The sequence below is a fragment of the Anticarsia gemmatalis genome, chromosome 3 (assembly GCF_050436995.1).
Source record: "Anticarsia gemmatalis isolate Benzon Research Colony breed Stoneville strain chromosome 3, ilAntGemm2 primary, whole genome shotgun sequence".
Lineage (NCBI taxonomy): Eukaryota > Metazoa > Arthropoda > Insecta > Lepidoptera > Erebidae > Anticarsia > Anticarsia gemmatalis.
Window position 1 is genome coordinate 3,887,142 of NC_134747.1, and position 16,865 is coordinate 3,904,006.

General features: G+C 35.1%; 1 protein-coding gene across 3 annotated transcripts in view; it reads right to left on the reverse strand.

Annotated features, from left to right (window-relative positions):
- Nucleotides 1-1,118: 1,118 nt before the first annotated feature.
- Lrch (Leucine-rich-repeats and calponin homology domain protein) overlaps nt 1,119-16,865 on the reverse strand; it is a 59,464-nt gene continuing 43,717 nt past the window's right edge. The window contains exons 6-11 of one of the 3 annotated variants that reach the window (XM_076135850.1): nt 16,304-16,448; nt 15,188-15,259; nt 12,201-12,900; nt 11,886-12,023; nt 11,662-11,739; nt 1,119-5,564 (exon numbers count right to left, since the gene is read on the reverse strand). In XM_076135850.1, coding sequence (XP_075991965.1) covers nt 5,427-5,564; nt 11,662-11,739; nt 11,886-12,023; nt 12,201-12,900; nt 15,188-15,259; nt 16,304-16,448 — 1,271 coding nt within the window. In that variant the 3' untranslated portion in view covers nt 1,119-5,426. Of the gene's footprint in view, nt 5,565-5,731; nt 11,351-11,661; nt 11,740-11,885; nt 12,024-12,200; nt 12,901-15,187; nt 15,260-16,303; nt 16,449-16,865 lie in introns of those variants that run through there. The other 2 variants (XM_076135848.1, XM_076135849.1) reach the window with 2 other exon arrangements.

A 16,865-nucleotide genomic window follows, 5' to 3' on the forward strand; every position in this document is an offset into this window, starting at 1 on the left:
TATTGGAGCTATGCAGAAATAGAGCGCAACGTTCAGATTGCTCATCAATAAGACTAAGAATGTTGTAATACAAAAATACATTTCCTATATTGACTACAAATCCATTTACCATCGAACATATTTTCTAAGAATCAATCGCCAATGTATAAAACGCTCTAAACAACACAAGTTGTTATAATAATTACAAAATGTGTATTATATAATTTCAAAATCTGTGGTAACGTAACTCTAAGAGCAAAATATAACAGCTATTTCACACAAAATATAGTTGGCAGTTTATAAACACAACTTATAGACCATTTAAAGAAATAAAGAAAGGCTCAGACAAAAAAATATATCGCATAGAGTAAAATATATACTAATATTGGCAAACACTCCCTTTGCCTTATAATTTTCACATTATTAAAACTACATAACTAAAGAGAATAATGTCATGTGACGAAATATAAAGCAAGTCTGAGCCTTAATAAAATCAACATAAAGTAAAAATTATACGTATTGTTTTGATATAATCGTGATAAAATTAGAAGAGTGACAATAATCACGAGAGCACAATAAGCCTATGATCTTTAATACACGAACACTTTTGGTACAACCCATTTACTTACTATTTATGAAACTAGCGCTAGCTGGTCACAAAGACGGCAAAAAATGATGTAAGAACTAGTATTGAAGTTTTTTAATTAATAATAAGTACTATTAATTAAAAAACTGTCATGAAAATACGTACATACGTACGTGACTTTTAGAACTGCTAGCAGCTGATCATTTGATAGCTCTATGTAAATTAATGTCTATACCAAAAGTATTCGAGTAGATAGGATCAAAGCGCACCTAAACATTAATAATAAAATATACCTTTCAAATTCCGATAATTACGAAAAAGTTACTAAACACAACACTAATAACTCGCAATTTTACATTATAATAATAAAATATTAATTATAATACAGAGCAGTGATAGCCGAGTGGTATAAGTTGACACCTCCCACGCAAGTGGTCGCAGGTTCGAACCCAAGGCAACACACCAATGACTTTTCGAAGTTATGTGTGTATTAGAAATAATTGTCACATGCTCCAACGGTGAAGGAAAACATCGTGAGGAAACCTTGCATGCCTAAAATTTGTTTAATACATTTATTGAGGGCATGCAAAGTCCCCAACCCGCATTTGGCCAGCGTGGTGGACTCAAGGCCTAACCCCTCCCTCATTACGGGAGGAGACCCTTGCCCAGCAGTGGGACAGTAATGGGTTAAATTTATTTTTATTTTTATAATACATTACAATTATAATTGTGACTTATAATAATGAGAAAATTGACTATAATAAGAGTGACGAGAACAAAATTTCTTCTTCAATAAATCTAAATTACATAATACCTATTACAATACATTGAGTATTAAGAATTCCGTATAGATTAGAATTCGGTGGTAAAATAGATATGTGATTAATATTTACAAGAGTTTCTTTGATGAAGATGAATTGATGTCTTTCTTGGAAGATATTTGGGATCTAGTAAAACTATTTGTTCGATGTGTAAACAAGTAAAGTATTTAGGTATATAGATTATATTTCAGTATATAATTCCTAGGGCCAGGTTCAATGGTACCTAATGGATAAGTGTCGGCTAACCAAACCGGCAGATATTGTGACAGCAAATGTATGAATTCATCTGTCAATATTCCGCTAGTTAAGTTAATCGATACTTATTCAAAAGTGTTGAAATTGGCCGCTAGTATTGTAATTATTGAGATGCATGTTGGTTCAAATCTACAGCTATTTTTTTGTAGTAGATATTTAAGATATAATTCGGCGGTATAATAAAGAACATTTCTATTCTCAATCCATTGAACAATAGAATGTAATGAACACGGCAAAGTAGAGTCATTCTGCCGGTTTTGAAAGAAAGAAGGTATGTACAAAACGTACCAAGAAAAGGTGCCGCTGTTGCCATAGCAACGGCGACTGACCACCGATCACAGTAATTTATTGCTGGATAAATATTCAAGTATATTATATATAATTATAACTACTTCATGTTACTAAATGACAATTCACATGTATGACAATTCGCATGACAATTTCCATGTAGAGGGTAAAAAATAGATATTCTGTGTCTTAATTCCATAATGTGTAGTCACTGCACACGAGTATACGTTTTAATCTATTTAGAATGCAAAAATTGTATTATATTAAAATTTCCTACGCAATTCCTAAAACACGAAAGTCGTTCTATCACGATTTATTTATTCTAGAACACAAGAACACTTTCAGACATTTCATACATTTGAAGGGGAACAATTACAGGGATGATGATATTTTTTTTTAATCCGTCTGGTAGCTTGCATAAAAATATTATATCGTATTTCTTCTTTTTGTATTGTCACGACACGGTGCCGCACAAAATATACGACATCGTGACGTCATTAATGTTTTTTGAAGAAAAAAAATACGTGTCTTATATTTTTTTTATTACCCGACTGACGGACTAATTAGATTATCTCTTATGCTGGAAACATCCCTATTTACATTAACATTATATTTGAAAGCACTCAAAGGGAAGATCTTTTTTATTGGGAGTGTGACACTATATTAAAATCTAGCGCCTGTTAAAGACGGGTAGATTGGAGAACTAGGCAACCGCAAAATGTAGAAAATCTAGCTAGCATGTTGACTTGTGAAGCGAAATTTGATCAAATATTGGAAGGAGTTTGGCAACTGATTACACTTCTAATTATGAAGTTTAGGAGTTTCATTTAATGAACAGGTTTTATAAATATACTGATCAAATTTCGCCAAACAGACTACTGTGTCAAATATTTACAAATCGGTGAAATACAACAACATTGGCATTATGATAATGCTTTATGTTCAAAAGATGTCACGGTGTTTTTGAACAAGTATTTTGGCCATGCTATTAATTGAAGACTAAGAGCGTTATATGCGCAACTACTTATTTGTAGAATATTATGATACGAGCACAGCCCTCATTATGGTTCAATAATGGCTAGTAACGTACGACCGTAGTATTTTATTATTTAAAACAGTGATTTTGGGGTAAGAACTAGAAATTCATGTTATTTTACTAAAGTTAACCATTCTCACCTTATGAACGTTTTTGGTGAAATCAAACGACAACATTAGAGCTGATTTTGCGACGACAGATAACTTTATATCAAATCATAATTTTGGCATCTTTGACAGATAAATGTACAATACATAATGGTAATATAATGTACATAATCTGCCAAAAACTGTCAACATTGTTCCTTGAAAAAAGTTATTTCACAATGGAAAATGCAGCCCAGTTAAGAACTATATACAACAGTAAGAATTAACGTTTATATTGCTTTTAGTATGTTTATTTAGTCCCCCGTAGATAGTATTAACAGCTAACACTCATAAGGCCAGTGTGCATCAGTTCTAACAATTCAGACTATGTGACGCCGATTCGCTAAGACACTTTAAAACCTACTTTGGAGGAAGATGAAATGATACAATGGCGAGCAAGATAAGTTCCACGAGCCGCAGTACAAATAGTCATTGACTAATTTTTATAAGCCATTCAAGGACTAAACTCCTGACTGCGCAGGCCCGTAAACTTATATACGTACATGTTGTTTCTTCAGTGATAATATGTTTAATTGTAGTCTGAAGAAACATATTAATTGTAGAGATATAGTCACTGATTTTAACTAACCATTTGCTAGATTTTTCTATTATTGCTTGACTTTCTCTACAATATATTGAAAGATGTGTTTTGAGCTTTCAAATAAACGAACACCTCATCTGTCAGAACAGAATCAAATTGTCCCGTGGCGCCATCTAGTTCTCCCGTTTAAAATTACTTAGATAGAACTAGAATCAGCAGAGTATTGCGTGTGAAACACTTTTTTTATATAGCTGCTGTCAACGGAATAAAGCGATTCCTTGCTAACAGATGTACTCCAATGTTAATAAGACATAATACTGGACATGATGAAGTATATTACTATATGTTTTGCTCGCCAATGTCCATAGAATGAGGCACTTGGAATAAATGACGCCATAACAATTGACTAATAACGCGGCCTAATCAACTTGTGTAAAATGTATCGTAGAAAATTCACTAATAAATTCGTGTTTTGTGCATTTATTTAAAGCACCTTATTGTGATGTTTGCTATTATCTACTACAGTGATTTACAAGATTGTTTAATTGTTCCATTTAGCACTCTTTCTGAGTGTTTTACGACACCAACTGATCAATCAAAGATCGATTGACGAATTACTGTAGTACACGTTATTTACTAACTGATTAACTCCTACCATCAATCAAAGATTGATCGTTTGGTGTTGTAACGAATAGTGCCTTATGAAGGAAACGATTGGCAATAATAACCTCATCATATGAATTATAGCAGACCTCAGATCTAAACTCGATAAAGAATGCGTCTAAGATTTTATGCACTTGAATTCTGCAAGGACAAAAATGAAATTTGTTTTTTTGCCCAACTTTTTACGCATTATTTTAAACACATTCTACATCAAATACTTTAGATCCGCGAGTATAGTTAAAGTATTTCAACAAGAATAGAAAGGCTATTGTAAAGTTTGCACCTTCATTCATTTAGTTCATTCAATTCACTCAGTTTTATTCCTAGTCGTGACATACACGATACAACTTGAAGAGATCTTAAAGTATTTATTGAACTTTAATATACAATGAAGTAACTAGTATTCGTATCACTTATTAACTGATATCGAGATATCGGATTTTATCGATACTGGAACAGGTATTTCCAGGTAGGGGCCGTACTAAGGCTACTCTTCCTGTGACACTGATTCTGTCGCACCATTGTCGCTTTGTAGTTGCACAAACATCGTGTATATACGTATTTAAGTATATATCCGACGTTGTCGTCGCTTAAGGTCAGCCTTATAGACTTATTTTCAGCGTGAGAAAGAGATAACGCTATACAGGCTGTAGATCGTTGTCTTTTTCTTACGCTGTGAATAAGACAGCAGCTTTTCGGTGTTGTGGTACGGCCTGAGTTCCATTAACAGCATAATGGAACTATTGGAAGAATCTACTAACAGTAGATATGAAACTGGTCGACATTTTCAACGCATGTAGGATTTGGCTGAATACAAATTCAGACTATTGAAGACACATTTCAAACAATGAAGTGACTGAAAACTACGTACTATAATCACAAATATCAATGAAAATATTTCAAACACGTAAATTCAAAACTACACTAATTTGTACAATACAGCTATTTACAGGAACCAACTCAGCCAAATCCAACAAACTAACTAATCTAGTCAAAACGTCCGTAGTAGCATCACGTATACAAAACGTCGTAACTTACAGTCCGTGTAGTTGCGTATTGGACACTATTACAGTAGGAGCGCGGACTCGGGCGCTAGTGTCAACTTCGGGCGCTAGGTGGCGGACGCGAGCGCGTGTGCGTGCGGCGCCGCGCGTAGCCCCGCGTGGCGCCGGAGCAGCTCCGTCACCGTGATGGCCACTTGTACCGTGCCCTTGCCTTCTAGCACGTCTGCCGCACAGCAAATTAGTTTCTGAAAGAATATTGTTCCATTAAGAAGATTGCTAGTAGAATTTATTGCTTCCTATTTTAAAAAATATATCCTCGTCCAGTTTGCAGTTCGCATGTAGATAGGGTTCCTCATTATTAAAAATTATCATCATGGGTGTAGAGTACACGCAAATTAATAAAACACAGAAATTGCCAATAAGAAATTTATTTCTTTAAAGTAGTTGAAACATTGTAAGTACATACAAAAAAGTACATTTCAAACAGTTCTCTATAGATAATAATAATAAAATTATGACTAATAGCCAAGTATATTTCAAAAAACCTTCATATATCATATCAAACGAAATCTCATGAAAGTGCATTATATGAAAAATGCGTGTTGTATAAATGCAAATTACATCTAAGATTAATACTGAATTTTAGTAGAAAATATCCAAACGAAATAATCAACCGATCAACTTAAACACTCTTATAATAAATGGAATTAGATGAGACTGGTTTTAATGTGTCCTTTATACTTGGCAAGAATTGTTTGAGCGGAAAAGTAAATGTTAGTAATAATAAAATAAGCATACACTCAACACACAATCAGATTAAATAATCAAATGCTGCCTATAAACCAGTCATAAGTAAGTATTCACAACACAAGAATTAATTGCTCAATACAAGTACACGCTACTACGTATACATACGTGCACGTATACGCAAATCCACATTGAAACCACAGGGATAAGTCAACTAAGACACAACCAATCAGACGCTTCCCCACGCCTTCCTATTGCATACTCATACTATCACAATGTTCTTAGTACGCTAACAAATTATCGAAAGCGTCGGAAGCGACATCTGTGGTCACAAAAACCAAACAAGTCATACTTAGCTACCAAATAAAATATATAGTTATTTTCATTAAAACCAGTCACTATAAACTACATAAATAAGTACCCAAGCACCACAAGCTAATAAATATATGTACGCTATAAGCTTTAAATTATATATTAAACATCTATTTATATCTCTTATTGATAATTAGCATTGTACTCGCGACGTTAAAGCTCAAAAATAAGATTATGTTAAGAAGCGTAGAAAGAAGAGACCACACATATACAAATAAGTTATGACCAGAATAAGTATAAGTTTATAGTTGTTTTTGTTATTTCGTATACAGTTTAACACGACTTCAATCTTTCATCCTAAGTCAATGTCAGTGGCGTGCGTCAGTTTCATGTATATCTACACGATGTTGTATGTGACACTGCATAGATGTTGACGTGTGCGCCATTTTCTTTCTACGTAAAACGCAAACGACCATGCGCGTCATTCAGCATTACAGATCTCAATACAATTAAGTAAAAAAAAATAAACGCTATCTAGTCGTAATAGCTGAAATAGTTAGACTACTTTCTCATAAAATTGTAGGTACTGATAAAATTGTGCGTAAGTATCATGTTATTGGGATTAATAGTGTAAACTGTATACCAAATAACAAGCGTATAGAAGAAAAACTAAAACAGCTGATTACAGTATGTTACAAAATTAGTTAAACAGTGAATTAGTAAGTATTAAATATTGTAAATATGTAACGGAAGCTACAGTCTTTATCAACACATCTTTGGAATGATTACAATATAATATTATAGTTTTCTCCGTATTATAATAATATATATTATATGTATATGTATATTTTGCACTTGTCTTCATAGTAAGTGTATAAATGAATAAAATCATTATACATAAATATATTTTATACTGATCTTATTGGCATCCATTTTGCTGGTTGGCTTCGATAAGGAATATTTTGTAGATTCGTTTTTTTTTCTTCATGTAAAACATTGTCTTTTTTATTATATCTTTCATAAATTGTTACGCAAAAAGCCTCGAAATACTATATATCACTACTTACTACCGAAATCTTCACCTAGCCGATACATCGCGCATTGCATATGTATAGAATTCTGTCTTTTTTAGATAATGTTAAGTAGAAACCGAAATCTGCTTGTTCAATGGCATCCAGTAATCTAATCCTACTGAAACATAAAATAATTTAAACTACATTTCTATTAGCATAGACACTAAACTATCCTAACATCAAAACCAAAATAAAAATTAATAATCTTTAATTTATCAATCTCGACCATCTTCCTACATTTTATCACTATAGGCACTCCGTAAACCGCCCTGTTTTAGTCCAATTCATATTTTCCCTAATCAATTCCTCACGACCAATTCAATTCCATAGCCACACTTTCTAACCAATAACAATAAGTCTGATACCTCATAATAATGTTAAAAACATAATGCAATGCGCGACCATGTATCATTCAACCTAAAAGTTCATTCACACACATAACAAGACGTTAGAACAACTGCAATATACTACCGCTATCTCTCTCTATCACAGGCATATCGCCATCCAGGTTAGTGCTGTCCTTGTCTCACTAAATGTATGAACGTCACAAATCACGATTAGCTCTTGCATTAATAATACAATAACGATATGATGTTTCGATTAAGGCATACAATTCTTATTTAATAAGAAATATTAAACAGCTAAGCTACGAACGTTATCAGTATATCCGTATATTATAAGTTAATACATACTTTATTATTTTATATCATAATACTTCATGCACCAATGTTTTACGAGTTTGAATTATTGTACTTCAATTTTGATAGAACTGGTTGTTGTGTTATTTGAGTATTATCATTAATCGTATGGTTATTTGTCAACCTAGTGCCAAAGTTGTTCAAGCCGCCCGAAGGCTTTTGACATGGCTTTTCAAGTGAGAGTGATTTATGTTTATCTTAAAATACTTCGTGGAATACTCCTTTCTAATGAAATAAGACGTTACTAGTACTAGTAAGAGAGATCAATTGAGATATTTCTTATCTCATCTCTCTCATTCATCAAATCCTTTTGATTAAAACCTTAGCTTTCAAGTAACACAACCAACCAGTATTATTAAAAAGGCAAATTGCCACTTTATAAATCTGAAATTCCTTTATTTGTCAGAAACAGTACGAACAAACGAAATGGCAGCATATTAAATTCAAAGAACAGTTTAAATTCAACTTTAAAACCTTTTACACGGGATTAAAATTGGTATAGCGCCTAGTAATCACAGAAATAGTAAAGCAATAGAGCTTTGAATTCCGGTCAAACCAATATCAGTTTTATGTTAAAGATAATAAAGTTGAATTTCGTTTGTAGTTTTGAAGTACTAATTAGCTTACGGCCGAATATGGTTGCCGATAGCGTTGTTGAAAGTTGAGAGGACATTTTCTAACTATTAAGTACCATGCGGCTTGGTAATTTTAACGCGTATCGTAGCGATAGAAATACTTTCAAAAACATAATTATGTACAAACATAATATCACGCCTTTTCCCACAGGGGTAGGCAGACCAAAGAACGTCATTTGATACGATGTTTTACTTTCCTAGCCTCATTCACATCCATACATCTTTTCATACAGGACTGCCGGTTACGAGTACTTCGCATCTAAACTTTTATCAAGACATCGCCAATGTGATCTGTGTATGTCTTTCGAATATTAAAATTGAATGATATTCTTTCAGCCTTAACTACCATTTCGTTAGTCCTACTGATTCTTCTACCTTTAGTTATAAACTTTGTTAGTGTTTAGTCAATGTTTATAAGTAAAGTGTCCTATCTATTCTATGTGTATATTATATTGTTATCGTTTGGTGCAAAAAGACTACCTAACCGTGTGGTTACTACGCTTTACGATTGCATTAAACTTGCATTGCTCGAACGTATTGAACGTAAATACAAGAGAAATAATCTTAGACTAAGTTATACTTAATAGCGAATCACTCAACACAACAAAACTCTTGAGATCTCTGGAATAAATGGTTTTGTAGACTGTAGGCATTGAGACTACATAATTCAGTTTCCCTTATACATAAAATTTTATATTTCTAGGTATATCAATATACCTGTTTCCTTTGTTAGGGTTCCGTACCCAAGTGGTAAAAACGGGACCCTATTATTGAGGAGTCTTTGCTGTCCGTCTGTCTGTCACCAGGCTGTTATCTCATAAACCTTGATAGTTCGACAGTTGAAAGTTTATTATACTACCAAGGTATGTACAGGCATGACAATTATGTTACTGTAATAATATAATATGTGTCTCATTTCTTTGTGCGGTTTCCTATACTAAGTTTAGAAACATACTTGATAGTAATAATATTGTATTAAGGCCATCGACCTGCTATTGCATACGCAATAGATATAAAAGTATGCCGACAATTTTTCCTCATAATATAGGTGAAACTATGCAACTCTTTGTTTGCGTATAATCACTGGGTTTATCCTGTTATAATGACTAGTATTTTTACCTACTGGATTTTACGTTAAGTTCAACAACTACAGTCTACAAAACTCGTTACAAAAATCAAACAAACACGCAAAAATAGCCGACAATAGCAACCAATACAACACACTAAAACAATTGGCAAATAATGTAAATAGTAATAAAAAACCTAATTAAAATTTAAATGCCTCCAATCGGAATGAAATTAACAAGTGGAATTATATACCAATTAAAATCACTAAAACTAATAATATAACAAACAAATTCTGTGCAACCACATTGTCTTTATAAAACAAGAAATAATAATATAAATTCAAGTTGAATAAATTCCTTCTAAATACGGTCCAATTTCTATCAGACTTCAGGGTTTAGAACAATGTAAAAAAACTAGCCTCAAAATTCGATTTCAGACCACGATCACAGTCACACTGTGTTAAAAGGCAATAGAGGTTAACTATAGAGTAGACAAACCTTAATAAAGACCTCTGCACACCTCAAGACCTTTCGATAGAAAGAGCAAACCTAGCACAGGTTAATGTATATTAAGATATTTTCATATATTAGATCTTCTGTGTATGTTGTGACTGAATTCGAGACAATATAACCTGTGCTAGGCCTGCCGGTCCCCGTAATGTGGCAACTAAAAACTATAGTGCAATGACTTTAAATCGGTGTGTATTATTTTTAAGACAATTAAAGATGGAAGTTAATCAAAGAGGTCCATTTCACGTGTCATTACATCAAGTACACTAGCAAGTCTACAAAGGGTACATTATTAGCAATATAGTAGACACAAAGAATGTGCCCAGACACAGGCAAGTATAAAAAACTCTGTTCTCGTTCTCCTTAGTGGCAGTCTCGGTTATCACACTGTTCAAGTTATTCTGTATGTCGAGATTCATTTTATTTCTATCATATCTCTCCGCGTCGACCTCCTCCCGTCTCATCTCTAGAGGAAAGTCAACTTCATCGGTGTCGTATATTTCGAAATTGTCACTCTTCAGTATATGATCTTCCTTGCAGAAGGGCGTCACGAATTGAACTCTATTCGTCTGGTAATACGGTCCCCTGTTCCTCAGCTCGCCGCTCCCGTACACCGGAGAGTAGGGTGCACTCTGACCGTCAGTGTTATTGTTTTCACAGTTCAGTTGGTACTCCTCGGATTCGTCGATCGTGTAGTGTTGATTGTGTTCAGAGAAAGTGTTGAAGTTGCTGATGAAGCGGTCCTCGGAGTATCTTCTCAGCTGCCTTTGGTAATAATTGACCTCCAGGGAGGATTCGGGGTCATCGTTCTCGTAATAGTCAGACGCGAACAGTTCCGTGTCGCTAGTGGTGTCGGGGGGGTCGTGTGTGTCAGTGCGAGCGGGCCCGCGGGGCGTGGCGTGTGTGAGCAGGGCGCCGAGGGTCCGGAGCAGGGGCCCGGCGCCGCGCGGGCCTCCGCCCAGTATGTCTCCGGGCGAGCAGAGGTCGTCCTGCAACACACGCCACCCGTCTCTTAGTCAACATTACATTCTTTTGCTCGCGAAAGGATTTCATACGAGACCCTGCGACACACGGAACGAACGCGCGATATTCGATATTTCAGTGGTATCACATTAACGTTTCATAGTGCACCGTCGATATCACTATCACTTCATAAAAAAACGCCACTGGGTATAAAAGATAATAATATTTTGCAAGTATTTTAGGACGAGGGAACGCAGAATAAACAATTACAAAATTAAGATCAATCAAAACATAAACGTAAACTATTACTAGATTTAATAACAAACATGAAACTCACCTCTTCGACTCCAATTTTTCGACACGCTTCTAAGAAATTGTCCACGTTTCTTCTACACCTCGCCATAGTCAGCTTGGGCTGGAATCAATTTACATACATTAGACATACACAACTTTCGCTTTAACACTATATAACGTTACAGTTTATCTCTCGAACATTGTTAGTTACAACTTCTAACTAACTACAGCAATTACTAGATTATAATAATATTGTTGTATGTATACCTGTGCGGGCGAAGGCACGTGCACGGAGGCGACGGAGCGCGGGCGCACGTGGTTGGCGAGGTGGCACAGCACCACCCCGTCACACAGCACCGGCGCCAACTGCTCCGGCAGAGACATCTTCAGTCGGGACTCGATTATCTGACAACATATAACATCAGTTATTGTGAAAGATCGCGTACCTTATAATAACACATATCTTATAACGGAAATACTTGGGATACTTTACAGCAATTCGTAGCTAAATTCAGAGATGATTCGAATGTGTATTTATTATTGTAATGCAACCGTTTTCTAAATAAGTATTAACAATCTTACCGTCCTCAACTGCTGCAGCAAATCCAGCTCTTCCTTCTGTTTATCGAACTCTCTCTTCATAGTAAAGCTTAGTTTATCCGGCGGCGAGTCTTTATTCCACGCCATCTTGCCCGGGGGCTTCGGCGCCGCACCTTTCAAGTACGACACACTAGTCGTTAGCAGCTTAGCATTATCCCCGTTCACTTGCCGAGGTATACTCGACTTTCCTAAACTGTTATACCCTATTGTATTTGTCGGTGATTTATTAGGTGACGTAGGTTTTATATACGCGTCCGTTTGCCCGTTGACGCGCCCGTTATAGTCTACGTTCCCGTTAACAGTCGAGTATATCTTGTTCACGTTCCTAGATGGCACTACTTTTTGTACGGGCCTTTTGTTCTCCTCCTGTTTCTCTGTGATTCCGTTGCCGTTTTGATTCGTTTGGTTCTGGAACCTTCTAGGGGTTGAGTGTAGGAGGGGGGAGTTTGGCACTGTGGAAGTATTGGGTGATGAGGTATTGAGTGTAGTGTTGGAAGATGCTGTTTTATAAAGACTAGGGGATACGTTACTGTAGCCGTTGACTGGGGAATGGCTTGTCTTTTGGTGGATAGGACTCTGGTTTTGGGAGTGCGGGGAGGAGTCCAGCTCGGGGGAGGCTTGTTCGGTGCGGGGGCGGTAGATGTCTTGTTGACGCTGCTGTCTTAATGCTTCTTTGTATTGTCTGGAATGTTTCAAAAAGTATGATTAATCTTCAGTATATAAAGTTTGTTAATAGCACATAGTGTTTTATTTACAAAATTAATCTGTTTTTACACAAGTAATATGTTACATCGTTAATGTCACAATAACGGTTAAAACAGAACATTAAAGTTAACTCAAACACTAATTACTTTACACCCTTTCTATTTAGAACACCTTACTTAGGCAGCGGTTTTACTGTTAGGGGACAGCGATTTTACATTTTGACAATGTTACTGCATTAAAAGTTAATTCTATTAGATTCAATGTAGCCAAAATTACGTATCCAGCCATGTAGCTTCGGGTAGTATAAAATATGTAATTTTAAATACCGATGCCTAAAGTTTTTTTCTTGACAAGTAATTACTTTAAGTTAAACATCATTCAAACAAACTCCAACATGCTGGTTAGGTTTCTGTAAATTCTATTATTTTGTCCACCATTATAAGTTTTACATTTTTTAAACACATATCTCCGCTCCGCATCCCGCTCTCTACAAGGTCTCAGTCTATATCACAGTGGGAAGTAGGAAGCGAACGGAGGGAGTACTGAGCTCATTAGCACCGACAGTTCGTACAATTTCGTTAGAACGGGCCCTAGTCTGCGCCCCGGCGGACTCCCAATTAGTACCTTATACTGGCAAACCGTGCATGCTATTCAATGGTTTTCTATTGTTAAATACCACTAGGCAATTTTATTTTTTTCTAATTGGCATCGAGATCCTCTTCACAGTTAGGATATGTTTACTATATTTATTAAGAGCATAAAAAAAATATGCAGTTACTACTTTGCACAACACATTTGGTTTCCATCCTATAGGTATGTTTCAACTGTATAATTTTGATACCCAGCTCTATACTAGTAATCAGGACACAAGATCCTACCTAGCGTGTTATAACATTTATGGATTTACTCCAAGCAAGAACAAAAAAAAAAAAATACGTTTAAAAAAAATATCGTGGTTCTATATCTATCTTTAGAGCTCACATAAAACGTATCGTTAACCCTCAGCGTGTGAATCACAGTATTAGTATCTGTCAACCTTCATTATCATATACCACAGCTATGAACCCAAGATGAGTGTGGCCTCGCCGAGTAATTTGCTTAAACTAAATTTAATGACGTTTAAGGGCCGGTAGTTTACTCATCGCTCTCGGCACTGGGTCAACTCATTTTCACTACACGGAAATTATTATAAGTACCTGCGTGTTGGTGATACTAATTCTTGTCTATTTTGATGGATAAAACTAGTAATAAAGTTGCTTTTTATCACTTAGTACGTGAGTAAATAAGAAAGATTTTACTTTAATGAACGAATCTTTCTTGAGAAAATGTTTGAAATATTTTCCGAGAGTTTGAATCGTGTAAATCTACTGCTACAAGAAAAATGCATCATTATTAGCAAAACGTCTTACTTAGCACAATTCTTTCACGCGAAATATGGCGATAAAACTAACTTTTACTGCATAGACGTGTGGTTTATGTACTTTTTCTTGCAATTTCATCTCAATTCTTCGTTACACTTTCTTATATCAAAACGCATCTATGTTTCACGCCCGGAACATACTCCTTAGTGCAAATAGGCCATCGTAACCCTTCTTAAAACATGTAAATATTGACCCAGTATGCATTTTCACATACAGGATATACTCGTACATCATGTGGACGCCAAACAATGAGTCTTGTGCTGAGATCTCAAATAGAATGATTGATTGTTCCGTTCACGCTGCTATTGATATTTTTGGAGAATAACGAAAGTAGGTGGGAGTTCTGCGTTCTTTCGAACTTAATGAGACGTCGGGTCAAGGTTTTATTTTTTCTTTCTTTTCGTAATAATATTTATTTAGGTCTTAGTGTACTTACAGATAGTTTTGTTTGCCGGTATATTATGCTGTGTTAGTCTATTAGAAGTCTAGTAAATCAGCTATAGATAAAAATTTTGATAGTGATTCATGCACGATTGTCAAGACATTTTGACGTCATAATAAAAGAGCGCATATAGGATAAAGAGCTTAATGGTCAATTATTTTATAGTAGAATAATTTTCTTCGCGTTTCGTACTAGTCAGCAGCGATAAGGTAAGTTTAAAAAATTCTCGATAACAATGGTGGATAAATCTTTTAAAAACGTCTAAAAATAGCGCTCTTTTATTTTGATGTCTATATCCGAACTGTCATGACATCAAACCAGATTAGTATAAAAATAGAAATATAAAATACAAACCAGTGCGTATGTTAGTGAATGTCGTGCGTATATGACAATGTCCCTACCTGTAGGTCTGTTGATGGGCTAATTTACTCTTATCATCGCCATTGGCCATCCCATCGGGTGAAATACGGACGCTGAAAGGGACAACACCAGGGTTAATATGGGTAATATGGGTATGAGACGAAGGACGGGTAATGATGGTGAAGATATACTAAAAGATATTTTTTACTGTTACCTCTGTTTCGGCCAATGCAAAAAAAAATAAAGAAAATATAAGCGGCTATTTCTAGCTAGGTATATAAAGAAGAAAACCCACTGTAAGAATGTTTTATATAAATTAAATACAAAAAATTACAAGTGCATGTTTAGTAGCGAAGACGATTGGCAATTAAAACAATAATTAAATTGCTTATTCAAAATTTGGTTGAAATGCAACAAATAATAAGTAGATAGAAGTCTTTAAGTAAGAACCACTAATTAACTATGTTTTTTACTATTCGGAAACATGTTACATTTCGTTCATTAACAAACTGGACTAGTTATTCACAGTAATGAAATTATATAACAATCGTATCCGCTACGAACACGCACAAAATTCATTAAGTACAGTAATATAACACCCCGGCAACGAAGAGCTATTACTATAATTCTATATCACACGAAAAAACACCAATAAATTATGTTTCCGTTATGCTGATAAATGGTAGTTACTGTTAATCATACATACACGAACTTCAGTTCTTGTGTAAACTTGAATAAGTTCCTTTTTATTTTGTTATTTAATATTATGGTAGCATAAATAGTAAACAAGCATTACTGCCTGCTGTTTGCAAAATCCATATTGACAAGAAAATTGCTAATCGAATAGTGATTAGACTGACTTGATTCATTATAGGTTAGTCAAAATAGTGTGTTTAGCTTTAGTTAAATCATTATATTACATAAGTGGAAAATGGTACACCGTTCGCGATATTTCACTGTACAACGCTTTATTTAATTTGAGTATTTTACAGACTTAACTTGATGTTTTCGTCAAAAATAGTCAAAATCTACTATTAACATTTACCAATTTCTTCCATTTATCAGCAAAAACCTCCATAATAAAACTGTAAGCCATAACTCTATAATCACAGTCCTAAACAACATCGAGAGATTGCTCTATCGGTGGATGCACTTACCCGGAGAGCAGCGGCGTTAGAGGCGCCAGAGGAGTCTCGCTGGATAAAGACTGCGCTCTTGATAACGCCGCTCCCGGCGACAGTGTTGATGGGGTGCTCGGTGTGGAACGACCACTGCCGCCCCCTCCGCCGGCCTCACCGCCACCTGAGGGTAGGCGGAACTTTGATATCAGTATGACAGAAAAGAAAACTATACTGTAGTCAATAATGGTATAAACCTTTATTTCAACAACTAAAAGTACATACACCAAAGTATCATTTTTATAAATTCCCGTTTAAGCAATAAGTTTGCTTGTGTTTGGATAAAGTAAAAGAGAATCTGTGGAGATTTGTCTCACATGTTTTTAGAAGGAAAGGAATTTTTATAATTAAGTGACTTTACTCGTACATTGCTTTGAGCGATTAAATTCTAAAGCATTTATGAATCATTGACCTTCTCGAAAAAATGTTATTCGAAGGGTCAAATATGTTATCTGGGATTACTGAACGTTTGGCGACGACTAGTCGCTCTGTCGAAGATTGCTAATAATTGATACAAAAGCACGCAAGATCGAAAAGTTTA